The sequence below is a fragment of the Saccopteryx bilineata genome, chromosome 1, assembly GCF_036850765.1.
Source record: "Saccopteryx bilineata isolate mSacBil1 chromosome 1, mSacBil1_pri_phased_curated, whole genome shotgun sequence".
NCBI classification, from domain to species: Eukaryota; Metazoa; Chordata; class Mammalia; order Chiroptera; family Emballonuridae; genus Saccopteryx; species Saccopteryx bilineata.
Genome location: NC_089490.1, coordinates 408,148,876 through 408,176,234, shown reverse-complemented (window position 1 = coordinate 408,176,234; position 27,359 = coordinate 408,148,876). Strand labels below are relative to the sequence as shown.

General features: G+C 57.6%; 2 protein-coding genes across 5 annotated transcripts; one reads left to right on the top strand and one right to left on the bottom strand.

Moving 5' to 3' along the window:
* The first annotated feature begins 59 nt into the window (after positions 1–59).
* Positions 60–6,933, top strand: LOC136319141 (synembryn-A). Its single transcript, XM_066252531.1, has 11 exons — positions 60–241; positions 1,000–1,104; positions 1,348–1,395; positions 1,481–2,071; positions 2,465–2,556; positions 3,215–3,365; positions 4,370–4,465; positions 4,544–4,688; positions 5,071–5,215; positions 5,515–5,634; positions 6,306–6,933. The coding sequence occupies exons 2-11, from the start codon at positions 1,021–1,023 to the stop codon at positions 6,424–6,426; spliced, it is 1,593 nt and encodes a 530-aa protein (XP_066108628.1). The 5' UTR covers positions 60–241; positions 1,000–1,020; the 3' UTR covers positions 6,427–6,933.
* Positions 6,934–9,036: 2,103 nt separating this feature from the next.
* LOC136319138 (NAD-dependent protein deacetylase sirtuin-3-like) lies at positions 9,037–27,351 on the bottom strand. Of its 4 annotated transcripts, none has more exons than XM_066252524.1 (8): positions 27,119–27,351; positions 20,853–21,044; positions 20,539–20,771; positions 18,130–18,230; positions 14,188–14,349; positions 10,895–11,104; positions 9,830–9,974; positions 9,037–9,372 (listed from the first exon to the last, which is right to left on the bottom strand). In XM_066252524.1, the coding sequence occupies exons 1-7, from the start codon at positions 27,349–27,351 to the stop codon at positions 9,834–9,836; spliced, it is 1,272 nt and encodes a 423-aa protein (XP_066108621.1). In that variant the 3' UTR covers positions 9,037–9,372; positions 9,830–9,833. The 4 variants fall into 4 exon arrangements, with proteins under 4 accessions (XP_066108621.1, XP_066108623.1, XP_066108622.1 ...); XM_066252526.1 differs by lacking the exon at positions 27,119–27,351 and adding an exon at positions 26,735–26,856; XM_066252525.1 differs by lacking the exon at positions 9,830–9,974.
* Positions 27,352–27,359: the final 8 nt, after the last annotated feature.

Here is a 27,359-nt window from a genome sequence, read left to right as displayed (position 1 = left end):
CCTTCCGCCACGGGCCGCGACTTCCGGCCTCGGGCTGGCTCCGGCTGGGGCGGCGCGGAAGGACCGGACGGCCCGGCTCGGAGCGAGCGGTCTCCGCTCTTGGCGCGCGGCGGTTGCTGTTTTCGGGGCCGGCTACGGGGCTGGCGGACGCGGGCTCGTCTGGCCTCCAGGCGGCAGAGGCGGGAAGCCCCGCTGACCGCAGCGGGACAGCGGAGATCGGTGCCGCGGGAGCCAGCGCGAGGCAAGCGCTCCGAGCGGGAGTGGGGTGCCTCGCCTTGCACCTGGGCACCGATTGAGTGCCCGGCACCACGTAGCTGCCCAGCAAATGCTTGTTGCATACGTGACCCGCCACCGTGGTGAAGCGTTTGCTCTGTGTCGTTCAGAAATGGGAACTGTTACCGTCTCGGTGTTCAGAAGGGTGAACGGAGTTGCAGGCCAGTGTCTGGGTCACACAGCTAGAAAGTCCCTGCACGAGGCCAGGCTCTGCCGCCGCCCTGGTCTCTCCCCACAGCCCCCTGTCTAGGTCATTCCCACTGGCTGCTCCTTCTGTCTGCAGTGACCTTCCTCCACACCCTTTCCTGGCTCACTTCTTACCGTCCGGGCTCAGCAAAACGACCACTTGCTCAGATCCCTTTGTGGCCCACCATGAAGCCGAGCCGGAATAGCTAAATTCCCCCTCCCCGCCCCAGTTTCTTGCAAGAAGTTAGACCCGCCCAAATAAGCGGTGAAGGGGGTTCAGTTCAAGGGCGACTCAGGCCCCGAGGTAGGACGATCACCGAGGCTGATCTTGAACCCCGGGTTCATCGGGGGTAGTGCTTTCAGGTTCGCCACCTTAAGGCGCGCGCAGCCAAGCCCCCGCCCCGCCTCGCGGCGCCGCGCACGCCGGCTCTGCCTCCCCCGCGCGCACGCCCGGCCCTGCCTCTCCCGGCGCGCGGGACCGGGGCGGGGCGTGTGGACTAGGTCCCGGAACCACGGAACGAGGCCCCTCCCGCCTTCCAGGCTCCAGGTGCCGGGGGCGCCATGGAGCCCCGAGCGGTTGCGGATGCCGTGGAGACGGGAGAGGAGGACGTGATCATGGAGGCCCTGTGCGCGTACAACCGGGAGGTGAGCTAGACTAGACGTGGGACGTGCAAGGCGGAGATGGCAGGGTGGGGCACGCGCGTGGCCAACGGTGGTGTGGGAGTGGGACTGTGGGAGGGAGCGGGACGGGGCATCGAGGGTGCGACGAGTTGTCGAGGAGAGGTCGGTCGGGGTGCGCACCTGGGGGCAGGTGTGTGGGGTGAGGCTCCATCTGTTCAAAGCGGTGCCTGCGGCCTGTGTTCGCTCAGTCTCTGAACCTCTTCACAGAACTCCCAGAGCTTCACGTTCGATGCTGCCCAACAGGAAGACAGGAAGGTGGGTGCTGCCCCAGAGACCAAGGGTCAGGGACGGGTGGCTGCTGTCAGAGGGGCCTGGTGGAGCCCCGCTTCTCTCCCCACAGAGATTGGCGGAGCTGCTGGTGTCCGTCCTGGAGCAGGGCTTGCCACCCTCCCGCCGCGTCACCTGGCTGCAGAGCATCCGCATCCTGTCCAGGGACCGCAGCTGCCTGGACCCCTTCACCAGCCGCCAGAGCCTGCAGGCCCTTGCTGTCTATGCTGGCATCTCCATCACTGAGGGATCAGTTCCTGAGCTCCTGGACATGGACGTTGTACTCGAATCCCTCAAGTGCCTGTGCAATCTCGTGCTCAGCAGCCCCTGTGCCCAAGTGCTGGCAGCAGAGGCGCGTCTGGTCGTGAGGCTCGCTGAGCGAGTGGGGCTGCACCAGGAGAGCCGCTGCCCACACGACGTCCGGTTCTTCGACTTGCGCCTCCTGTTCTTGCTCACGGCACTGCGCACTGATGTGCGCCGGCAGCTGTTCCGGGAGCTGCAGGGCGTGCTCCTGCTGACCGATGCGCTGCAGCTGACACTGGGAGTAACCTCGGGACAGACCCCCCCAGAACTCCTTCCTCCCCAGGAGACAGAGCGGGCCATGGAGATCCTTAAGGTGCTCTTCAACATCACTTTCGACTCCGTCAAAAGGGAGGTGGATGAGGTGAGGGCTGATCTGAACCCATGGCTGGTGCTTAATAGTCTGGTCATTTCCTGCACTTACCGGGCTGATGGGTCTTGTCGATTGTCTGGTGTCAGACAGGGCGGGCGGAAGGAGCTCTCAGCTTCCTGGAAGGAGGCGAGGAGAAGACCATTCTGGGCAAGGGCCACGAGGAAGCTTTCTGAGGAAGTGAGAGGGCTGGGTGGTAAGAGGCTATAAGGACTTCCCACCACAAGGTTGAGTGTGGAGCCAGAACACAGTGTGATGTCACCAATGGGGGTGACATGCATAGTCAGTTCACATGGTCCTAGAGGGAGGCAGACAGTGCTACCTCAGCTGGCAGCAGTGGGGACAGGGGTGGCTCTCTGTCACAGGAACCCCTTTCTGCTTGGTCAGGAAGATGCTGCCCTTTACCGGCGCCTGGGGGTCCTCCTACGACATTGTTTGATGGTTGCTGCTGCTGGAGACCGTACAGAGGAGTTCCACGGGTGAGGGTCGCCCTGCTGTGTGGAGGGAAGTGTGCTCATGTCCAGACGGTGCAGCAGCTCCACCCTAGAGTCTTCATCTGTCTGGAGACCACACAGAGGAGTTCCACGGGTGAGGGTGGGCCCTGCTGTGTGGAGAGAAGTGTGCTCATGTCCAGACGGTGCAGCAGCTCCACCCTAGAGAGTCTTCATCTGTCTGGGCGGAGCCAGACTTCACTGTGGGTCCAGACAGCCTGGACACTTACAGTACCTCCTAGGACAAGAGCCGTGAGTGGGGGACAGGAATATGCCACTGGGCCTTGGATAGTGGCAGTGGACAGTGTGTTATCAACAGGGCAATGTGGTTCCTCAGCTCTGTTCTCAGTGACCTGTATTTAGGCAGATTCTGGTTTTCCAGAGAAAACCAGTTTGCCTATGACTCTTCAGCCCAGACAGGATAGCAGGTGGGGCATCTGCAGAGTGCCTTGCTTAGGGACCTACCCACTGAGTGCAACCTTGTGATTGGTTTTCCCCCTACCCCCCAGGCAGCTCTGGCCCCTAGAGCTGCTCCTCCAGTTCCTGGACACTGGCTCATGTCACATGCACACCAGCAGGGTGCACCAAGGGTTGTGGTGCACGAGGGAACTGGAGTCACCACGCTCCTCTCCCGATCTGTCCCTAGCCACACGGTGAACCTCCTAGGAAACCTGCCCCTGAACTGTCTGGACGTGCTCCTCACCCTGGAGCGGCACAAGGGCTCCCTGGAGTTCCTGGGCGTGAACATGGATGTGATGACTGTCCTCCTCAGCTTTCTGGAGAAACGCCTGCACCAGGTAGGCGGGGGGGCCTACTGTTTGGGCTTCCCGCTTTCCCAAGCAGTTGTGGTCACTGCTTTGGCAAATTTCCCCAGTAGTAAGTAGCGGTCAGCTCAGTAGTGTGATCCTAGGATTCCTCCAGCCAGCCAGGAAACCAGACCCATCCTGAGAAGCATGTGGACACCCCCACACACACACATATCTGAAGGTTTCACTTGGGGAATGAAGTTTGCAGTCTAGCAAAGTACTTGGTTTTAGGGTCTATTTGTATATCCCTCTAAGTGGTCCTGAGAGGCACCCCAGTCCCTGCTTGTGACCCTTGACTCTTAGGGTCACTGTGGATAGGCATTCCTTGGTGACCAGCATAAGCTGTCCCATGACCCACAGAGACTTCAAGCCAGAGCCTCTGATGCCTATATCCACCAGAAGAAACTGACTGGCGGTTTAACTGGCCTCTCTGGGAGCTTGCAGACATTGTGGTCCGGCTAGAAGCTCAGACCTAGCCAGACTGAGGCCCAGTGGATCCCCTGGGAATCCGTGTCACCCACCCCACACACAGTGAGCTGGGTCACACATGCCTGGCATCGGGTACACTACTAGTGGTCATCTGTTCCTGTCACTACCACTGCTGATGTTGGAGTCCAGGGAGGCAAGGAGGGGGTGTGTGGGGAGAGACAGGAGCTTCCTGGTCTCTGTGCCCACAAAATCCACAGGGTAGAGATTTTGTTCCTGTTTTTAGGCCACTGATTTCCGAGGGGAGTTTGCATGCCAGTGCTGTGCTAACAGCTTTAAATGCCGCTTCCCCCACAGCCTGTTCTGTGGAGGAGAAAGTTGAGAGCAGCCGAGTCACAGAGCATGCAAAGGCCTCTGCAGTGAGGTCGCATCCCGGTCCGGCTCAGAGCAGACATCCGCTCTTGGCCCCTCAAGCGGGGCCCCTTTGTGAGTGCCTCCTGCCAGCAGCATGCGGTGTGTGGCCCCTGGCCTCGAGTGGGAGCGCCGCCTCACTGACACGCTCCTCACAGACCCACAGACTCAAGGAGAGCGTGGCCCCCGTGCTCAGCGTGCTGACCGAGTGTGCCCGCATGCACCGCCCTGCCAGGAAGTTCCTGAAGGCCCAGGTACAGCAGAGGAGCTAGGGCGAGCCCTGGTCACTCCAGCCACTTTCGGCCCAGGCTGACGGACAGCTGCCACCCCAGGTGCTGCCCCCGCTGAGGGATGTGAAGACCCGGCCTGAGGTGGGGGAGCTGTTGCGGAATAAGCTTGTCCGCCTCATGACGCACCTGGACACCGACGTGAAGAGGGTGGCAGCGGAGTTCCTCTTCGTCCTGTGCTCCGAGAGCGGTGAGTGTGGAGGCCGCTGTGCACCTGCTCCTCCCCAGCCGTGAGCGTGCGTGTGCTCCTCCCCAGCCGTGAGCGTGTGCTCCTCCCCAGCCGTGAGCGTGCGCTCCTCCCCAGCCGTGAGCGTGCGTGTGCTCCTCCCCAGCCGTGAGTGTGTGCTCCTCCCCAGCCGTGTGCACCTGCTCCCCCCAGCCATGAGCGTGTGCTCCTCCCCAGCCGTGAGCGTGTGCTCCTCCCCAGCCGTGTGCTCCTCCCCAGCCGTGAGCGTGCGCTCCTCCCCAGCCGTGAGTGTGCTCCTCCCCAGCCGTGAGTGTGCTCCTCCCCAGCCGTGAGTGTGTGCTCCTCCCCAGCTGTGAGTGTGCACTGACCCCTGCTCTCCCCCCAGTGCCCCGTTTCATCAAGTACACAGGCTACGGGAACGCTGCTGGCCTCCTGGCTGCCCGGGGCCTCATGGCCGGGGGCCGGCCCGAGGGCCAGTACTCGGACGAGGAGGACACAGACACAGAAGAGTACCGGGAAGCCAAGGCCAGGCATGTGCCCACACCACTGGGCTCCCACACCCCCCTGGGCCCCTGGGGTGGGCGGGACCTCTCAGAGCCCAGCACTGCTCCTAAGTGACACGGGTCCCGATGTCAGGATGTTTTGTTGAGAACAGAGGGTAAAGGGGGGTGGGCACTCCGGGGGAACAGGTGGCCCAGATAGCAGGAGCTGACTAACTGCTGCTCCAGGAGGGAGATCTCTTTGCACAGTTAGCTCACCTCCCCCCTCCACACAGCCCCCTCCTGTCCTGAGACTAATGCATTCCCCACGTCCCTTCCCTGGGAAGCAGCATAAACCCAGTGACTGGGAGGGTGGAGGAAAAGCCGCCCAACCCCATGGAGGGCATGACGGAGGAGCAGAAGGAACACGAGGCCATGAAGCTGGTGAACATGTTTGACACACTCTCCAGGTACATGGTCTAGCAGGAGGCCCATGTCCTGTCTTACAAAACCCAGGAGGTCAGAGGAGGGTTTGGGGTCCTAGAAGTCTGTTACTAAGGTTTGGAGCCACCTTCCCTGGAGGAAACCCCCCACCCAGCCAAGAGTTAGGGTTGAGATCAGCATTACACCCTTTCTACATGTGATGGAAACTAAGGCCTAGAAGAACGAAGAGACTGCCTCAGGTGTCAGAGCCACTGGGCTGCAGTTAGGGTTCAGGCGTGGCTGACCCGGGGAAAGGACCCACCTGCCACTCCTTTGTTAGGGTTCGGGCGTGGCTGACATGGGAAGAGGACCCACCTGCCACTCACTCCTTTGTTAGGGTTCGGGCGTGGCTGACCCGGGGAAAGGACCCACCTGCCACTCCTTTGTTAGGGTTCGGGCGTGGCTGACCCGGGGAAAGGACCCACCTGCCACTCCTTTGTTAGGGTTCAGGCGTGGCTGACCCGGGGAAAAGGGCCCACCTGCCACTCCTTTGTTAGGGTTTGGGCGTGGCTGACCCGGGAAAAGGGCCCACCTGCCACTCCTTTGTTAGGGTTCGGGCGTGGCTGACCCGGGAAAAGGGCCCACCTGCCACTCCTTTGTTAGGGTTCAGGCGTGGCTGACCCGGGAAAAGGGCCCACCTGCCACCCGTTTCCCGCAGGCACAGAGTCATCCAGCCCCTGGGGGTGAGTCCCCGGGGCCAGCTCACCTCCCTGCAGGACGCTGTGTGCGAGAGCATGGAGGGCCAGCTGTCCTCGGACCCCGACTCGGACCCCGACTGAGGGTGGCCACCCGCTCCCGTCGGAACCGGTGCTGCTTCCAGAGATGTCCTCGGGGCTCCTTTCTCTTCACTCCCCAAGTCTTGTTCCTCACTTGCCTCTGGTCCAGTTTCTTTCCTCTGGGACTGAGGGTCCTGTGCTGCAGTCCCTCTGGAAACTTGCCTTCGCTTCCTCAGATGGAGTGGTTTCTGTCATTAGCCAGGAGTGTGCGGAAGCTGCCGCCGGAGGGCAAAGCTGGCGGGTGCAGAGTGCGGGCGGGTCAGTGGCTGACACGCTGACTGCATCTGAATGAGGGAAAGAACCTACTAGAACTTCACATTAACGTCAGAAACACTTGCAAGGGATGTGCTGCCATCTCCGTCCCCAGTGAGCACAGGGCTGCTGGTCTCTGTATTCTTGGCCCTAACTCAGCCACCTGCTGTCCACAGCACCCAACTTCTCACCGGTTGTGACAGTTGAATCTCAGTCTCTCCCACTGGCATAGATCATAAATACATAAGGAAAACCCCACTCGCGAGACTTCGTGTTTCTGTTGTATTCCACAAAACATCACAGAAACATCGTCCTGGAATAGTTTCAGGCAACAGCGTGTGTGTGAATATGTGTCAAACATCCAGTAAAGGTGCGTCAAGTAGAAAGAGGAACTAATTTTGCCCAATGGCCAACTGAACATTTTTCCCAGATCAACACTCCTGTCTTTTCTTGTTGAGCAGTGAGGCCACCAGACCCCCTCTGAACAGTCTGTCTGGTAAACTTGCCCTGGTGGTTTCCTGCCCAGGGCACTGGGCAAGCATGGTGCTAGGAGGGAGGGAACACCAGGGGCAACTCCAGCAGAAGTAGCAGGTCCCAGCAGCGGTGTGGCCTGAGCACAGGTCGGAGCCCAGCAGACCAGGGCCAGCCGAGGTGTGCACGGGTCGTGCCTTCCAGGCGTTAGTAGAGGCCTGGTGGGGAGCATGGGGCAGGGTCTGGAACGGATGGTTTCAGGGAGGCTGATGTGAAAGGAAGGCGTCAGGTTAAGAGGACGAGATGACCTTCAGTGAGGGGGGAATTGGTGACAAACGTGTCTGTGGACACCCAAGGTCCCCTCCCCACATTCACTGTCTGGTTGCATTCCCTTTGAGGGAACAAAAATGGGATGCCCATTTCTATAGTAAAATTTATTTCATGCCAGAAGTGGAGGAACTTCCTCTAATTAAAAACAAGCCTGCTGAGGAGACGGACGAGCCCACACAGCCCAGTGCCCTTCCTGGGACCCAGGACTGCACTTCGGAGGCAATGGCGTGCTCAGCCTGAGGCAGGGCCTCCGGGCAGATGCAGAGCCTGCCCTTCAGAGGACGCCAGACACAGGAAGAGTGGATGTGGTTGGAGGTCCCAGGGCCAAGGTCAGAAGAAAGAGTGTGGCATTAAGAGCTACAGTAGAGTGAAGGGTTAAAAGCACTAGAAGGCAGGCTGGCGATGCCTGTGCTGATGGGGGGGTGCAGCCTGGGAGGGTGTGCCTGCCGGCGCCTGTGCTGATGGGGGGGTGCAGCCTGGGACGCCCGTGCTCATGGGGGGATGCAGCCTGGGAGGGTGTGCCTGCCGGCGCCCGTGCTGATGAGGGGGTGCAGCCTGGGAGGGTGTGCCGGCTACAGCCTGTGCTGATTGGGGGGTGCAGCCTGGGAGGGTGTGCCGGCCGGCACCTGTGCTGATGGGGGGGTGCAGCCTGGGACGCCCGTGCTCATGGGGGGATGCAGCCTGGGAGGGTGTGCCTGCCGGCGCCCGTGCTGATTGGGGGGTGCAGCCTGGGAGGGTGTGCCTGCCGGCGCCCGTGCTGATTGGGGGGTGCAGCCTGGGAGGGTGTGCCGGCTACAGCCTGTGCTGATTGGGGGGTGCAGCCTGGGAGGGTGTGCCGGCCGACACCTGTGCTGATGGGGGGGTGCAGCCTGGGACGCCCGTGCTGATGGGGGGGTGCAGCCTGGGAGGGTGTGCCGGCCGCAGCCTGTGCTGATTGGGGGGTGCAGCCTGGGACGCCTGTGCTGAGTGGTGGTGCAGCCTGGGAGGGTGTGCCGGCCGCAGCCTGTGCTGATTGGGGGGTGCAGCCTGGGACGCCTGTGCTGAGTGGTGGTGCAGCCTGGGAGGGTGTGCCGGCCGGCGCCTGTGCTGATGGGGGGGTACAGCCTGGAACGCCCGTGCTGATTGGGGGATGCAGCCTGGGAGGGTGTGCCGGCCAACGCCCGTGCTGATGGGGGGGTGCAGCCTGGGACGCCTGTGCTGATTGGGGGGTGCAGCCTGGGAGGGTGTGCCGGCCGACACCCGTGCTGATTGGGGGGTGCAGCCTGGGACACCTGTGCTGATGGGGGGGTGCAGCCTGGGACGCCTGTGCTGATTGGGGGGTGCAGCCTGGGAGGGTGTGCCGGCCGACACCCGTGCTGATTGGGGGGTGCAGCCTGGGACACCTGTGCTGATGGGGGGGTGCAGCCTGGGAGGGTGTGCCGGCCGGCGCCCGTGCTGATGGGGGGGTGCAGCCTGGGAGGGTGTGCTGGCCGCAGCCGCCCTCTGCTCCGGGTCCATGTTCTGGGTTGGCCATAATTTCTTTCTTTCTTTTTTTTTTTTTTTAAACATATTCCAGTAGACTTTTTTTTTTTTTTTTTAATTCATTTTAGAGAGGAGAGAGAAAGGGAGAGAAAGAGACAGAGAAGAAGAGAGAGAGAGAAGAAGGTGGGGAGGAGCTGGAAGCATCAACTCTCATATGTGCCTTGACCAGGCAAGCCCAGGGTTTCAAACCAGCGACCTCAGCATTTCCAGGTCGATGCTTTATCCACTGCGCCACCACAGGTCAGGCCGGCCATAATTTCTAAACCTCCCCACGCTGTTCTTCAGGCATGAGGTCTGTTCAGAAATGGGTGGTGGCTCCATGTAACCACTCCTGGTCTGGGGAACGGCTGCACACTATCTGTCCCGTCCACTGAGCTGGAACACAAAGGAGACAGTGAACCGGTTACCTGAAAACACCTTGGCAGGAAACATCTCAGAGCCTAGGCACAAACTACTTCTTAAAAACGAAGCTTTTCTGTCTCTGAAAATGCTGTTCAGACAAATTAAGATGACGCCAGTAGGGTTGGGCAAGACTGGGTGGCTAAACAAAGGGCCTTATTTAAGCAGCCAGTCAAGCTGTACCCCAAACGGTCTGGCCCGAAGGACTGCGTGGTTAGAGCATCATACCGAAGCATACTGATGGACAGTGTGATCCCCGGTCAGGGTACATACAGGAACAGGTCACTGTTCCTGTCTCCCTTCTAAAATCAATAAAATTTAAAAAAATAAAAGGGTGTGCCAACCTGTACTCTTGAATAGCAAATCTTACCCCCTAAAATCATAACCCAAATTTATATTATGAAACTAGGAAATTCCACAGGTCTAAACTTATAGGACTAGTTCTCAAATGGGGGGGGGGTACTTGACTTAATCTTGCTGTGAGGGGAGTCAAAGCCTGAATAAGGCTCCTGAGCACACGAGGTCTGAGCGAGGCACCTGCCGCTCCCAGCACAGAGCGTCGGGCTGATTCTCTGTTTCTGTAAAGCAATGAAAAAATAGCCTGGACTTGGGTGGTCTTGACTTCCTTCCATGTGAGAAACGGCACCAGCCGACATGTGAGCCCCGAGAACCAAGCTGGAAGGAAAGGCCTGAGGTACCAGTGGCACTGGTGTGTGACGTGGCAATGTGAGTGCCAGTCTCACCCTTAGTCAGCCTCGAATTCTCTGGACCAACGTGGTAGGAAAGGAGGCTGCTGCCAGAGGAACTGACAGCAGTCACAGCGGGTGGGGGGGGGTTCCCAAAACATCAGCCTCGGGGCCACAGGAGCCAATCGGCCCATCCTGGCGAATCCCGCAGGCAGTGTTCTGCCTGCAGAGTGCTGTCCTCTGAGGCAGCTGGACTCCAGACACTCAATGCGACCTCCTGGAGAGTCCCCCTCACAGCAAGGTGACACATGCTGAGTCTTGTGGGAAACCGTTTTCTGTAACCTCGCGTGTCTGTGGGGCTGAAGTCTAGAGCTTCAAGGCTCTGGCATGCTATTTCTGCCCTCAGCAGACAGGTCAGTGGCTCCCACACCACTTCCTGAAGCATCACCATGGGGCCTCATCCCACACAGGCAGAGAGAACTCCACATCTCACAGCTCCCGCCCGTCACCTCAGAACCAGGCCTTAGCACAGAGCTGTGGAAGCCGCCTTATTTCCGGGAACAAAAGGCACGGCTGACGTGCACGCTGCACACGGCCTGGGTCCCGGACTTGTGTCCCTGCTCTGCACCTGTCAGCAGGCCCTCGGCCGGTGTCCTCCTCCCTAAGCATAGGTCATAGGAACCAACAGCCCTGATTCATGAGCCCAGAGAGTTCCAGGTCGAGCCTGGTCCAGCACTGACAGCCAGCATTACTATCACTGTTACTGTCTTAGCTCCGCCCCCAGAGGGGTGACCCGGCTCAGCAGCTGGTACCTTCCCGGTCTCCCGCTGGACAAGGTCCTTCAGCTCTTCTGTCCAGCCCAGCAGTTCCACCAGCCTTTCCACGCTGTCAACCAGGTCCCCCAGCTGCACCACGTCCTTACTGCGAGGATGCCAGGCCAAGGCCCCCACTGCTTCCCGGTTCATGAACAGTCGGGGCACGGAGCTGCGCACGGCCTCAGACAGGCTGGCGAAAGGTTCCACCTGAAAGCTGCCGGACGTGAGGAGCAATGTCCAGCCTCCAGCCCCTCAGCAGGCTGGTGCTGAGCCCTGGGGAGGGAGTGAGGAGCAATGTCCAGCCTCCGGCCCCTCAGCAGGCTGGTGCTGAGCCCTGGGGAGGGAGTGAGGAGCAATGTCCAGCCTCCGGCCCCTCAGCAGGCTGGTGCTGAGCCCTGGGGAGGGAGTGAGGAGCAATGTCCAGCCTCCGGCCCCTCAGCAGGCTGGTGCTGAGCCCTGGGGAGGGAGTGAGGAGCAATGTCCAGCCTCCGGCCCCTCAGCAGGCTGGTGCTGAGCCCTGGGGAGGGAGTGAGGAGCAATGTCCAGCCTCCGGCCCCTCAGCAGGCTGGTGCTGAGCCCTGGGGAGGGAGTGAGGAGCAATGTCCAGCCTCCGGCCCCTCAGCAGGCTGGTGCTGAGCCCTGGGGAGGGAGTGAGGAGCAATGTCCAGCCTCCGGCCCCTCAGCAGGCTGGTGCTGAGCCCTGGGGAGGGAGTGAGGAGCAATGTCCAGCCTCCGGCCCCTCAGCAGGCTGGTGCTGAGCCCTGGAGAGGGAGACCCACCACCCATCTCAGGCCCTCCTCTGCTGCTCCCTCACCCACAACGGTTTTTCTGTTGCCCACTTCCAGCTACTGCGGGTCTCCCTGCCCAGGCTCGTTGAGGCTCAACTCCAGCAATTACACACAATCTCACCTGTCCTCCCCACCTCCAGGCCACATCTCCCAGCACACCCTGACATGTGACACATCTTGTCATCTGTCCCCACTCCCTGCGGCAAGGACCTAGTCCCACACTGAGTGTATGTGAGAGATCTGGCATTTCTCTATGATCAGTGAAGTTCATCCTCTCTGATGGGGGCTCCCAATGTGCCCACAGGCCGGGTGCTGGCCCCTCTCCACAACCACCACGCAGACCTTCAGACAGGCCTGTCTCGGGCCATGTGTTTGCACCCAGCTCTCAGTAGTACGCTCATTCAAGCGTCAGTGTGGGCCCTGGCTGGTTGGCTCAGAGGTAGAGTGTCACTCCGGCATGTGGATATCCCAGGTTTAATGCCCAGTCAGGGCACACAGGAGGGGCGCCCATCTGCTTCTCCAATGGGCGTCACACTGTCCCACCTGCACAAACACCCAGCTGCATCACCCCTGGGTTACCACCTGCTCCACGCCTGTCCCCATGATCTGTTCAGGATACAGCCCTCAGAGGACAGGAGTCAGACCATCATCACTGCTGCTGTCTGTCTCTGCTGCAGTGTCTCCTCCAGACCTCTCCCCTCACACTTGCACCTCCTCCAGCCCCTGACCATCCCAGCTCCTGACCATCCCAGCTCCTGACCAGTCCCAGCTCCTGACCATCCCAGCTCCTGACCAGTCCCAGCCTCCTGGCCATCCCAGCTCCTGACCAGTCCCAGCTCCTGACCATCCCAGCTCCTGACCAGTCCCAGCTCCTGACCATCCCAGCTCCTGACCAGTCCCAGCTCCTGACCATCCCAGCTCCTGACCAGTCCCAGCTCCTGACCAGTCCCAGCTCCTGACCATCCCAGCCTCCTGACAAGTCCCAGCCTCCTGGCCATCCCAGCTCCTGACCAGTCCCAGCTCCTGACCATCCCAGCTCCTGACCAGTCCCAGCTCCTGACCATCCCAGCTCCTGACCATCCCAGCTCCTGACCATCCCAGCTCCTGACCATCCCAGCCCCTGACCAGTCCCAGCTCCTGACCAGTCCCAGCTCCTGACCAGTCCCAGCTCCTGACCATCCCAGCCCCGTCTAGACTTTCTGTGCCAGATGTCATGCTTCCCACAGCACAGCTGGCCCGGACACTCACCGTGTGTCCAAAGCACACACCAGACAGATATGCTGAGTCCACACACCGCCCTGGCCTCTAGGGCTGGCCAGGCCCTGACCACAGGTCCTTCTTGTCCTTCTGGCCCTTCAACCCTGGTGCCTACGTCCAACCAGGTACAGCCCATGCCTTGGTCGCATTTCTTGCCCTCCTCACACCCTTTACAAATGGCCTTCTTCCAATCCAGATCGGGAACACTTCTCGGACATGCCCAGCAGGCAGTCTCCCTGGCACCGCACACACACGTGCAGGATGTCCTCCCTTCAGATTCCTCCTCACAGCAAGCGCTCTGCACCTCTGAAGTCCGAGCCAGCAGTCCCTGTCCTCAGCGTCTCACTGGCCGCAGGGTCTGACCACGCCCAGCGCTCTGCTTTTCCCAGGACCAGCCTCCTAGACACCTGCTTGCCTTAGTCCTACTCCCAGCAGTCTCTGATCCTGACACTACATCCCTCATCAAGCTCTTCAAGTCTGTCACTGCTGCTAGCACAAAACTGGTCTGTGACTCAGGAAGCCAGCTTCTGCCCGCTGCCCCCATGCCCCCCACAGTGCACCCTTCTCCCCCCCACGCCCCCACGCCCCCCACAGTGCACCCTCCTCTCCCCCACACCCCCACGCACCCCCCACACCCCCACAGTGCACCCTTCTCCCCCACACACACATGCACCCCCCACAGTGCACCCCTCCCCCCCACACACAGAGGCATCCCCCACAGTGCACCCTTCTCCCCCCCACATGCACCCCCCCACAGTGCACCCTTCTCCCCCCCACAGTGCACCCCTCCCCCACACACCCCCACAGTGCACCCTTCTCCCCCCCACCCCCCCCCACAGTGCACCGTTCTCCCCCCCACATGCACACCCCCCCACAGTGCACCGTTCTCCCCCCCACACGCACCCTCCCACAGTGCACCCTTCTCCCCCCCACCGTGCACCCTTCTCCCCCCCACACGCACCCCCACAGTGCACCCTTCTACCCCCCACACCCCCCCCACAGTGCACCCTTCTCCCCCCCACACGCACCCCCCACAGTGCACCGTTCTCCCCCCCCACAGTGCACCCTTCTACCCCCCACACACCCCCTACAGTGCATCCTTCTCCCCCCCACAGTGCACCCCTCCCCCCACACACGCACACGCACGCGCACACATGCACACACCCCCACAGTGCACCCTTCCCCTACACACGCACACGCACACACACGCACACGCTTCCTGCAACCCTGAGCCTGTGGACAAACCTGCAAGGAGGTCCCCAGGATGAGCAGTAGGTCTGCGGTGGGGAAATCCACCACATGCAGCCAGAACCTCTGGGGCAGCGCCTCCCCAAAGAACACGATGTCGGGCTTCACCACGCCCGTGCAGACTGCGCAGCGGGGGATGCTGCCCCCCCTCACAGCGGCCTGGGGAGACGCAGAAAACGGGTCTAAGATATCCCAACACGTAAAAAGAGACAAAACAACTTAAAATCGCAAGCCCTCACAGCAGCCAAGTAGTACAATTAACCCCCATGTACATACCAGCTTCACCACGACAGTATATACATTGTTTCAAAGCACCCAACATTTTGAGGGACTCCAACTCTGTGATGCTCTGGGAAAGGGAGCTGAGGGGACAGTGAAGGATCGGGGGCTGCCAGGGGTGGGAGGGCAGGAACGGGGCTCACTGATGTGTGGATCCGGGTTCCCTTTTGGGGTGAAGGATGTTTTCAATTAGAAAGAGGTGATGCCCGGCTGGCTCAGCTGGTGAGAGCATCCGCCCAACAATCTAAGTTTTGCGGGTTTGACCCCCCGTCAGGGCACACACAAGAATCAACCAAAGAATGTATACATAAGTGGAACAAACATCTCTCTCTCTCTCTTCCTTCCTCTCTCTCTCAAAGTAATTTTTAAAATTTTTTATTTTTTTAAGTGAGAGGAGAGGAGATACACAGATTCCCACACACACCCAACTGGGATCGACCCAGCAACCCCATCTGAGGTCGATACTCGAATCAGCTGAGCTACTGGCTGTGAGAGAGAAGAGGGAGAGAAGGGGAAGAGGGATGGAGAGAAAAGCAGAGGGTCGCTTCTCCTTTGTGCCCTGACCGGGTATCGAACCTGGGACATCTGCATGCAGGGCTGACACTGTACCCACTGAGCCAACCAGTCAGGGCTCTAAAATTTTTTTTTTCTAAAATTAATTTTTAAAAATTAAAAAATAGGCCCTGGCCAGTTGGCTCAGTAGTAGAGCGACGACCCATCATGTGGAAATTTCAGGTTCAATCCCCGGTCAGGATACAAAGGAGAAGCGACCATCTGCTTCTCCACCTCTGCCCCTCCACCTTCTCCTCTCTCTCTTTCTTCTGTTGAAGCCATGGCTTAACTTAGTGGTTCTCAACCTTCCTAATGCCGTGACCCCGCAATACAGTTCCTCATGTTGCGGTGACCCCAAAACAAAAAATAATTTCGGTGGCTACTTCATAACTGTAATTTTGCTACAGTTATGATTTGGAATGTAAATACCTGATATGCATTATGTATTTTCCTATGGCTTTAGACGACCCCGCCGGGGTCGCGACCCACAGGTTGAGAACCGCTGGCTTAACTGATTCAAGCATGTTGGCCTTGGATGCTGAAAATGGCTCCGTGGAGCCTCTGCCTCAGGTGCTAAGAAATAGCTTTGTTCTGAGCATGGCCCAAGACGGGCAGAGCATCAGCCCCAAAGGGGGGTTGCCAGGTGGATCCTGGCTGGGGAACATGAGGGAATCTGTCTCTGTATCTCACCTACTCTCACTTAAAAAAATAAAAGAGGTGATGGCTGCACCACAGGGTGAACACACTGAGTGCCAGTGACTTGTACTCTAACATGACTGTTTTATGTTGTGTGGGTTTCACCCAATAAAACATAAAACACAGGGTCTGTGTCACGTTGATGTTTCACTTTTATCTCTAAGATGCTCATTCAGCTCTGTTCCACTCCACCGGCAGACGCCCGTCCTGCAGAAGCACAAGCGTGGGCATCTCTACTGTGAACCTCCTAAATATCCCACAACAGGTGAGAGGCCAGGTGTAATCTCTGTAGTCGCAAAAACAGGGAGCAGATTGTACTTACTGACAAAACATCCCTGAACTTCTGCTCAGTAACGAAGCAAGGTGCAGAATTTTAAGCTCAGAGGTCCCACTACTGAAAACACTGTGACTGTGTGTGGGAGGAGGTATGTATGTGTGTGTGTTTTTTTGTTGTTGTTTTTTTGTGTGTGTATTTTTCCGAAGCTAGAAACAGGGAGAGACAGTCAGACAGACTCCCGCATGCGCCCGACCGGGATCCACCCGGCATGCCCACCAGGGGGCAACGCTCCGCCCACCAGGGGGCGATGCTCTGCCCCTCCGGGGGGTCACTCTGCCATGACCAGAGCCACTCTACCGCCTGGGGCAGAGGCCAGGGAGCCATCCTCAGCGCCCGGGCCATCTTTGCTCCAATGGAGCATCGGCTGTGGGAGGGGAAGAGAGAGACAGAGAGGAAGGAGAGGGGTGGAGAAGCAGATGGGCACTTCTCCTGTGTGCCCTGGCCGGGAATCGAACCTGGGACTTCTGCACGCCAGGCCGACGCTCTACCACTGAGCCAACCGACCAGGGACACGTGTGTGTTTTTATACACGTCTTTTTTTTTTTAATATTTTATTTATTGCCTGACTGGTGGTGACACAGTAGTGAAAGAGTCGACTTGGGACTCTGAGGCACCAGGTTTGAAACCCAGAGGTTGCTGGCTTGAGTGTGGGCTCCTCCAGCTTGAGTGCAGGGTTGCCAGCTTGAGTCTGAGATCACAGACATGACTACGGTCGCTGGCTTGAGCAAGGGGTCTCTGGCTCCACTTGAGCCCCCAGATCATGGCACAGATGAGAAGCAATCAATGAACAACTAAAGTGACCCAACTACAAGTTGATCCCTCTCATCTCTCTCTCTCTCTCTCTCTCAAAAAAAAGAGATTTTATTTATTGATTTTATAGAGAAAGGAGAGTGGAATGAGAAGTATCAACTCATAGTTGCTTCACTTTACTTATTTATTTATTAAAGGCTTTATTTATTGATTATAGAGAGAAAGGTGGGGCGGGGGGAGCATCAACTCATAGTTGCTTCTGATATGTGCCTTGACCAGGCAAGCCTGGGGTTTTGAACCAGTGACCTCAGTATTCCAGGTTGCCGCTATATCCTCTGCACCACCACAGGTCAGGCACACAAATCTTTTTACTTTTTTTTTTTTTTTTTTTTTTCTGAAGTTGGAAACAGGGAGGCAGTCAGACAGACTCCCACATGCGCTCGACCGGCATGCCCACCAGGGGGCGATGCTCTGCCCATCTGGGGCGTCACTCTGTTGCAACCAGAGCCATTCTGGCACCTGAGGCAGAGGCCACAGAGCCATCCTCAGTGCCCGGGCCATCTTTGCTCCAATGGAGCCTTGGCTGCGGGAGGGGAAGAGAGAGACAGAGAGGAAGGAGAGGGGGAGGAGTGGAGAAGCAGATGGACGCTTCTCCTGTGTGCCCTGGCCGGGAATCGAACCTGGGACTGCTGCACGCCAGACTGACGCTCTACCACAGAGCCAACCGGCCAGGGCTCAAATCTTTTTTTTTTTTTTTACAAAGGCAGAGATAGACAGGGACAGACAGATAGGAACGGAGAGAGATGAGAAGCATCAATCATCAGTTTTTTGTTGTGACTTCTTAGTTGTTCAATGATTGCTTTCTCACATATGCCTTGACCGCGGGCCTTCAGCAGACCGAGCAACCCCTTGCTGGAGCCAGCGACCCTGGGTCCAAGCTGGTGAGCTTTTTGCCCAAGCCAGATGAGCCCACGCTCAAGCTGGCGACCTCGGGGTCTTGAACCTGGGTCCCCCGCATCCCAGTCCGACGCTCTATCCACTGCGCCACCACCTGGTCAGGCTCAAATCTTTTTTTTAAAGGCATCAACATTACACACCAAACTGTTACAAGTGGTTGACGGGAGATTCCCCTTTCCTACATATTCCTGTACACCTTAATTTTTTACAAGCATGTATTACATTTCTAATTTTCAAATAAAGGAGAATATTTTCACACCATTACTGTTCCATTTTTATGACAAAATGCTCATAAAATTCCACTTTCTAGATCACCCCCACCACCCCCCGAAAATGCAGAAGGGAGAACCGTCTGAATGACAACTCACCCAGAAGTCCTCCCCTGGGAAGTTTCTGAGGCAGACAGTGCACGTGGCAGAGGCAAAGGACCCATGAGCTTCAACCAGCTTGGAGTCAGGAATGCCCGACGCTGAAAGTGAAACCACAGCTGAGGGCAGCTGCCTCTGGTGGGCACACTGGCCCCAGAGCACACCTTCTGGGCTTAGGAGCCCCTGGGAGGAGTTGCAACCTCACTGAAGCCTGATAACCTTCCCTCTGTCACCAAAAGGGACGCCCCTTGACCAGAGAGCAGAGCAGAGGAGAGGGCTCCCCATGGAGCCGTCACATGAACACGGCCTGGAGACACAGCACACACAGGTGATGTATGTTCAGGTAAAACTTACTCTAACACCTAGGCAAACAGTTTCTACTCTACAGACACCAAATAAAGGTGAGAAAGTAACAGAAATACAATAAATTTCCAAAACTTGTGGGAAAACAGACATGCAGTAACATGACGACACATCTCACCACTGCTGGCTCCTAAAAAGCTGTGGGTGAGCAGATGTGTCCCAGCTGCAGGCGGCCCCCCGCCATGGCAGTGTTTGTCCTGACTGCACAGCCTGGAGCCACGGCCAGGGGCCCGCCGCCCCCCAGGCCTGCCCCGCACACCTCCGGGAGCAGACACCGTCCCCACGGAACTGCCCCGCACACCTCCGGGGGCAGACACCGTCCCCACGGAACTGCCCCGCACACCTCCGGGGGCAGACACCGTCCCCACGGAACTGCCCCGCACACCTCCGGGGGCAGACACCGTCCCCACGGGCCTGCCCTGCACACCTCCGGGAGCAGACACCGTCCCCACGGAACTGCCCCGCACACATCTGGGGGCAGACACCGTCCCCACAGAACTGCCCCGCACACCTCCGGGGGCAGACACCGTCCCCACGGAACTGCCCCGCACACCTCCGGGGGCAGACACCGTCCCCACGGAACTGCCCCGCACACCTCCGGGGGCAGACACCGTCCCCACGGGCCTGCCCCGCACACCTCCGGGTGCAGACACCGTCCCCACGGGCCTGCCCCGCACACCTCCGGGGGCAGACACCGTCCCCACGGAACTGCCCCGCACACCTCCGGGTGCAGACACCGTCCCCACGGGCCTGCCCCGCACACCTCCGGGGGCAGACACCGTCCCCACGGGCCTGCCCCGCACACCTCCGGGTGCAGACACCGTCCCCACGGGCCTGCCCCGCACACCTCCGGGGGCAGACACCGTCCCCACGGGCCTGCCCCGCACACCTCCGGGGGCAGACACCGTCCCCACGGGCCTGCCCCGCACACCTCCGGGGGCAGACACCGTCCCCACGGGCCTGCCCCGCACACCTCCGGGGGCAGACACCGTCCCCACGGGCCTGCCCCGCACACCTCCGGGGGCAGACACCGTCCCCACGGGCCTGCCCCGCACACCTCCGGGGGCAGACACCGTCCCCACGGGCCTGCCCCGCACACCTCCGGGGGCAGACACCGTCCCCACGGGCCTGCCCCGCACACCTCCGGGTGCAGACACCGTCCCCACGGAACTGCCCCGCACACCTCCGGGGGCAGACACCGTCCCCACGGGCCTGCCCCGCACACCTCCGGGGGCAGACACCGTCCCCACGGGCCTGCCCCGCACACCTCCGGGGGCAGACACCGTCCCCATGGGGTGTCCACAGCTGGACAACTCTTCTAGCAAGGAACCTTTTCCTGGAGTGGAGGTGACTCCTTTTATCAAACCACAGACATGCAGCCGGGCTGAGTGACGGTTAGGGTTAGTTGCCGGTCAGCACCGGTAGTGTCGCCTCAGGGAGGAAAAGGCCCCAGCGCATGACCCTCTAAAATGCACAGCCGGGCTCTGCACCGCCTCGGAGCCACTGCTATGGCTGCTACGCAGACACAGCCAAGAAATCATCCGTCATATACTGAGTCTGACGATAGTAAGGAATTATTGGTGATTTATGTGATATTGTAGTTACATTTTAAAAGTCTTTGTCTTCTAGAGATAGCCATCATGAGTTCATACATTAAATTTATAACATGAGAAATCTGTTTCAAAATAATCCAGAAACAAGAGAGAAAAACGTGAGGAGGGTGTAAGGGATGACTGGGCATGAGGTTCATCCGCTCTTCTCTTTACGCTCACATGCTCGAAACATCCCACAGCAACGTTTTTAAAAAGAAGTCATCATATCAGATGAGCAAAACTAGAAGCTTCTGATGTCAACTTCAGCTCTATCCAAACCTCAGACCTGCAGGCACACTGGTAAACAGGTCCAACCACGAGGTCCCATCAGTGACCTCCCAGTGGGCGTCTGGGTGAGGAGCAAGGATGGCCCAAGCACAGACTCAGCACCCTGACTATCTACCTCTAAGGCAGCTGAGGGGTCCCGCGGCGGGGGCCCTGGGGCCGGCCTCACCTCGCTCCAGCCCGTCTATGTTCTGTGTGTAGAGCCGCAGCAGCAGCCCCTTGTCGTGCAGCAGTCGGAGGAAGTAGTGAATGACGTTGGGCCTGTAGCTCCCAGGAAACATGTCCCTGGCCCATGTGAAAAAGGGTTTGGGGTTGTGAAAGAAGTACGTGAGTTCAAAAATGGCCTCCGGGTACGGGACATCACAGTGCTGGAGGCTGCTGTAGAAGCCAGTCCCTGGAGACCTGCAGAGAGAAGCCACAGCCATCAGAGAGCAAGCAGGGGAGCAGCAGGGCCAGAGGGGACCACGTGGGTTCGGCGGGCACCTGAAGTCTGGGATGCCGCTGGGAGTGCTGATGCCAGCCCCCACCATGACCACCACCCTCTGGCAGGCCCTGGCTCGAATCAGCTCAGCGATGTCCTGAAGGGAGAGCTTCTCCTTCTGACTGTCACCTCCATTTCCAAAGACACTTGAGGCAGCAGCAGAAAGCGATATGGGTGTCTTTCCACCTGCAACACTGACAGAAAAGGGAGGGTGACCAGGGAACTGCCACCAAGCACACCCACGCGGGGGCTGTGAGACATCCGCCCTTCCCTGACACTACTGCTGAGATGACCACGCAAGGCACTCCTGTTCCCCATCACGAATGAATATTGGGCTCAACTCCAAAATCAAGACTTACTTGGGGGCAAAAAAGTTTGTGTGAATGGAACTGTGCAAATGTGGAAAGCAGAGTTCCCCGCCCCAGTTATCACTGTCCAGTGCTGACAGGGTCAGCTACACACCAGGGGCTCAGTGTTTCCCGCCCCAGTTATCACTGTCCAGTGCTGACAGGGTCAGCTACACACCAGGGGCTCAGCCCAGAGTCAGGAGCGCCCCTTGTGGGCTGCAGGCACGCTTCACAGAGCCTTCCACACTAACACACCTGGATGTGACAAATATGTCGTGACATTGAAAGAGAATTAAACATCTCAAACGTTACACCGAGTATTGTCAAGTAGACAATTGAAAAGTAGATTCTAGAGACCATTCCAGAAAGAAATGTCCACACCATAACAGCCAGGGGTTCAGACTGCTGCCAACTTCAACATCCACAGCCAGTCTAGAGGCTGCTCACGTCAGAGCCACGGTGAGGCAGGGAGTGGGCACTCCCCGCAGAGCTCTGGAAGTCTGCTCGGTCCCCTCCAGGAGCAAGGAACCAAGACACTCACAGAAGCTCCCCGTTTAGGAGTATGAGACGGTCTTCCACAGGACCAAGGAGCAGGACACACAGTGAAACAAGCCCCAGCTCTCAGGGAGCCCCGGGACAGCAACGGGAAGAAACAGAGCAGTACCAGTAACGAACGCTGAAAGCCAGAGGCTGCGCTCCACTCAAGGGCTGGGAAGGGCCCCCTGAGCTGATGACCTGCTCTTCGGCCCTCACTTGCATCTAACCAAGCTGCACAGCTCTATCTCCTGGTATCACGCTGGTCACTCACCCAGAGTTCAGGACTGCCCGCCCACTGCTCAGGGAACCTTTCTCAAACCCCAGAGGCTGGACATGTATGACTTCAGGATAGAGCGCCCTCCACCCTGACGGGAATAAGGAGGCAACAAATTGAACAAACAACCCTCCCAGATGATGAGTCTAAGTGAACGCAGACATAAATACAGGAAACTGCCTGGCTTGTGGTGGCACAGGGGACAGAGCGTTGAACTGGAGCCAAAGTCACTAGTTTGAAACCCGGAGATTGCCTGGTCAAGGCACATAGGAGAAGTAGTAACAAGCAAGCAATGAATAACTACACTGAAGAAACTATACTTCTTGCTGTGAAAAATAAAACAAAACACTAAACAAAACAGGAAACAGAGTATTTCTTTTTTTTAACCTGTCCTGACTGGGGATCAAACTGGCAACCTCTCTGCTTTGGGACGATGCTCTAACTAACTAAGCTATTCAGCCAGGGCTCTTTAACTCACTTGTGATACATAAAAGAAATAAGAGCCCTGGCCAGTCGGCTCAGTGGAGAGAGCGTCAGCCTGGCATGTGGACGTCCCGGGTTCGAATCCCTGGTCAGGGCACACAAGAGAAGCGACTATCTGCTTCCCTCCCCCTCCTCTCCCTCTTGCCCTCCCACAGCCAGTGGCTCAATTGGTTCAAGGGTCAGCCCAGGCACTGAGTGTAGCTCTGTGGGTCCAAGTACATCAGCCTTAGGTGCTAAAAATAGCTCCATCAATTCAAACATTGGCTCCAGACAGGGGTTGTTGGGTGGATGCTGGTTAAGGTGCATGCAGGAGTCTGTCTCATAATTTCTCCTCCTCTCAAAAAAAAGGGAGGGAGGGAGAGAGGAAGGCGGAAGCCCCCTAAATGCAAATCTTTAGACACTTGTGAGTAAAATTTAGAGCTTATCTTCTAGGACCCTAACTCCCTCTCCTGCTTACTGTCTCTTTTGTTTCTTTTGCTCCTTACTGAATCAGCACTCAAATGTCTTACACATGGCTGCTGGGGTCTGTTGGCAGCTCTCTGCTCCCATAGGACCCTAACATCTTACCACTGCCTGTCCCACTTCAGGGACAACCCTCTCACATACTCCACCTTTCAGCCCAAGAGCTCCCTGGTTGTTATGTGCCTACACCCAGTTTCCTCTCCATCTCCACAAATCTCCCAGAGACGAGGCCCAGATCAAATGCCAGGTCCTCATGAAGCCACTGCTGACCCCAGTGGGAGGTCACCTGCCCTCCTCTGAAAGGTGACAGTACTGGCTCCCTGCTCCCTTCAGAGTCACCCCTTCCCTTCATGCAGAAACCCTACAGGGCTGCCCCTCACTCCACTCTAGGGTCAGCAACAGTGCAGTTCAGGGACTTGCTTGCCATTCAGTCCACATGCGTTCCTCTATGCTGTCACCTCTCATCACACAAAGTGTCATCTGGGTTATCCAAAGAACAGACCTCTGAAAGATGTATAATGAGAAAAAGGACCATGACAAGGGCTGCCTATGTGCAGGGCTGAGGACACCAAAAGCAGTCAGAACCCGAGCTTGCTGCCTGTCTCATCAAGTCACTCAAATATCCCAAGCCTCAGCTGCCAAAGCCAAGCAGGGCAGAGAGAGACGATTCTTACAGTCTTGTTTACAAAGGGTCTGCCGCAGCTGTCAACCTGCCCGCCAACAAGGCTCCCTCCTCCGGTGCTCCTGCAGACCCCTCAGCTCTGAACACAGCTCTGTCGCATGAACACATGCAGCTCTCTGAGAAAAGTCGAAAACATCTCCGAGGAGCTTTTCGAATGAGAAGTGGTCAGATGGTCAGGAAGGAATGTCAGTACCCTGGATCCAACCATGCCACTGAAAACCCAGCAGGCACTGAGCTCCTCCTAGACGCAAGCTGTTATAAGTACAGAAGGAAAGAGGGAAGTTGTGACACTGTGATTTATAAGAAACACAAATTTTGGTCCTCACCCATGATGGGCTCACAGCTCACCAAACATGTGGGCTACCCTAAGTGAAAAGAACACTGGGAGCACCCTTAATTGAAATATTTGGTCTTTTATCCTCAGTTCCTGACATTGAATCAGACCCATAAAGGAGTGTCTTCTTATTCATAACAAGCCCATTTCAATCATACTGACTGTGTAATGAGGGACTTTTGGAAGTCCCCTTAAGAGTGGGGACTTAGCTGCCAGGAGAACCAACCATAATTAGAGGGTTGGAACCTCCCTAAAAAAACAAAAAGTGGGGGACTCAGAGAGCTTCCAGATTGGAAAACCATCAAGCATCCATGTGCCTGGCACTAGGGCCCAGACACTGGGACTGAAACTCCTTTGTTGGGACCCTTCTGTTAGGTCAAGTAGCCAGTTAGATGAGCCAGGACTCACAAAGAGGGGAAGGGGTGAATTGCCCCCATGCATTCCTGCACATCTGCAGGGTCTAGATCAGGGGTCGGGGACCTATGGCTCTCGAGTCAGATGTGGCTCTTTTGATGGCTGCATCTGGCTGGCAAATCTTTAATAAAAAAAACAAAACGTTAAAAATATTAAACATTCTCATGTGTTACAATCCATTCATTTCCTACCGCTCATGTTCATGGTTGCGGGTGGCTGGAGCCAATCACAGCTGTCCTCCGGGACAACACCACATTTTTATTGGATAATGCGCAATGTACACGGGTCGTTGTATGGCTCTCATGGAATTACATCTTAAAATGTGTGGCGTTCATGGCTCTCTCAGCCAAAAAGGTTCCCGACCCCTGGTCTAGATGAATCTTGGAACAGGCCTCACAACACCTGGTGGTCAGGAGTCCCCTGATACAGTATCAGCTACAATGAAAATCTGGAAAGGAAATACAGGGGGCCACGTGGACGACGAGAACGAAGTCTTCACTTGTCTAGTCGTGTCCTTTAGTGCCCTCTGTAATAAACCCGAGTCTAGCAATAAACCCTCTGTAATAAACCCAAGTTTAGTAAGTAAACTGGTTTCTGAGTCCTGTGAGCCACTCTAGCAAATTAATCAAAACTGGGAAGGGGGGTCATGTCATGGGAACCTCTGATTTATAGCCAGTCGGTCAGAAGCAGAGGTGACAGCCTGCACTGACATCTGAAGTGGGGGCAGTATCGTGGGACTGAGCCTTTAACTATGGGGTCTGGTGCTATCTCCAGATTGACAGTGTCAGAACTAAGTCAAATTTATGGGATTCCTAGTCAGTGTGGAGAAAATTGAACTGCTTGGTGGTGCTGAAAAAACCACACATTGTAGAAATGACTGTTGTTGACACTGCTGAGTGCTTGTTGAACCCTGTGTCCCTTTCTCATCTGCATAAATGTTTCTCACTGAAAATCACGTGGACAGGATTTTACCAAATGTCTAGAATGTACTTAAGGTGTGAACTTAAGAGTCTACAGGTGGTAAGATTTACTGGGTGTAGGGGAGCAAGCATGGGTGCTCCCAGGAAAAGGGAAACAAAGATGATTTCATACAAGAGCCCAAAATCTAAACCTAAAGGGCAGAACGACTGTGCAAACCGACAGCTCCTCACAGGCCCCTGTGCCTCCTGTCCTGGGCAGAGTGTTACAAGGATCGGCTTGAGAGACCCAGCCTCTTAAGCAGCCCCCGGTCGCTCCCTTCACTATTCAAGCATGCCCCACCCTCACAACCGCAGATTCCGCTGTTGGGACAGGATGCGTGGAAGCATGTGTCCACCTAGCTCCTGCTGTATCCTCAGCACCTACAACATTGTCTGGCACAGATTACAGGGGGCCAGTTCACTGTCCCTCCACCGTTGGAGGGCCGCCACATAGTGCTCCTCTCACTGACCACCAATGAAAGAGGTGCCCCTTCCGGAAGTGCAGAGGGGCGGGATAAATGGCCTCAGGGCGCCGGAGTTTGGGGACGCCTGGATTAAGAGTTTAAAGGCTTCTTAAACTCTTCTACGCTGAATAAAAATCTCCTCTGTATCACTTCATCAACCATTTCACTAATATTTTTAGGAACTGTGTTAGACAGCATCAAGTGACTATACCAACACTCACTTAACATTCGTCCAAAATTGGGCATTGAACTTAGTTTCCTAACCAGCATGGGCTTTAAGATTTGTTTCATATGTGGCTTCAGTTTCCAGAAAATGATTCCAAAATATGCAATTACTGGGTAAAAAGGCGGCTATGAATACATGCTGGCGGAGATATTACCTGCACAACCTTCACAGGGGGCCATGAAATGCATCCAGTTTTAGACCCAGAGGTTCCACTACTAAGAATTTATCCAAAAAGTGAGCTGCAAACAAGCTAATTCACCACGGCATTGCCTGTAAGAGCTCAAGATTAGAAACTGTTTCAGAAGGAGAAGGGTTAAGTGTATCGGACACATCGGTCGGATGGAACCCCACCGCTCAGTCTAGAGGACCGAGACAGCTCGTGTTCTGAAACAGAAGCCCGATCGCACTGCGAAGCGAAAAGCCAGGAACACACGAGACTCCTAAGGAGTGGCGGTGTCAACAACGGACACGTGAGCGCCGCGCGCCGCGCCCAGGGCCCCGCGAGAAAAAGGAGCCGGGCTGGGAACCGCTCACGCAGCGCAGGTTCTCCCGCCGCCCCGCCCACCGCGCGGGGGAGCCCGACAGCGGCCTCGCGCGGCTCGGATGCCCTGCGCTTCCACTCAGACCAACGACCAGTACGGTAGCCCCGAGGCGGCCCGCTCCGCCCTGCTACCCCCTCCCGCGCCCGCTAGTCAGACGAACCGAGGCCGACGGGCCCAGGCCCGCTCACCGCCCGGGCCCCAGAGCCTTAGAGCGCGAACGGCACGCCGAGCCCACAGCGCCATGTTTGCCGCCGGCGCCCTGCGTCGTCGCGGCCGCGCGCTCGCCCCTCCCCGCCCCGCCCCGCGCGCTAGCCCCGCCCCGCGCGCTAGCCCCGCCCCGCGCGTGCCGGGCCGCAGACGCCAGGTTGGAGCGGTTCCCGAGTCCAAAGAGCTCCGCCCCGGAGACAAAGCGGGAGCCCGCGTTCTTCTCATCCCGCACTCCCCCCTTTTTCTTCAGTCGGGGTGGCGGTGGCTCTGTGAGCGCTCACTGTGATCCGTCATTACATTTTCACATAGTCCTCGCAAGACCCTACTGGGAACGTACTACCATCGTCTCCGCTGGAGAAACGGCGGGTCGCAAAGGCCGAGGCCACACAGCCACGCGCCCGCACGCTCCACCCCCTCAGCGGCGCGGCCAGCTGAGGACGTGCGGACGACCTCGGGGCACAGAGGCGCAGTTACCCTGACAACCAGCCGGCGCGCCGAGCCGCGGACGACGCTCCCGGCCTGCCCCGCGCGGCGCGGCGCCGGAAGTGAGTGAGCATTTCCGGCGGCCATCCCCGCGG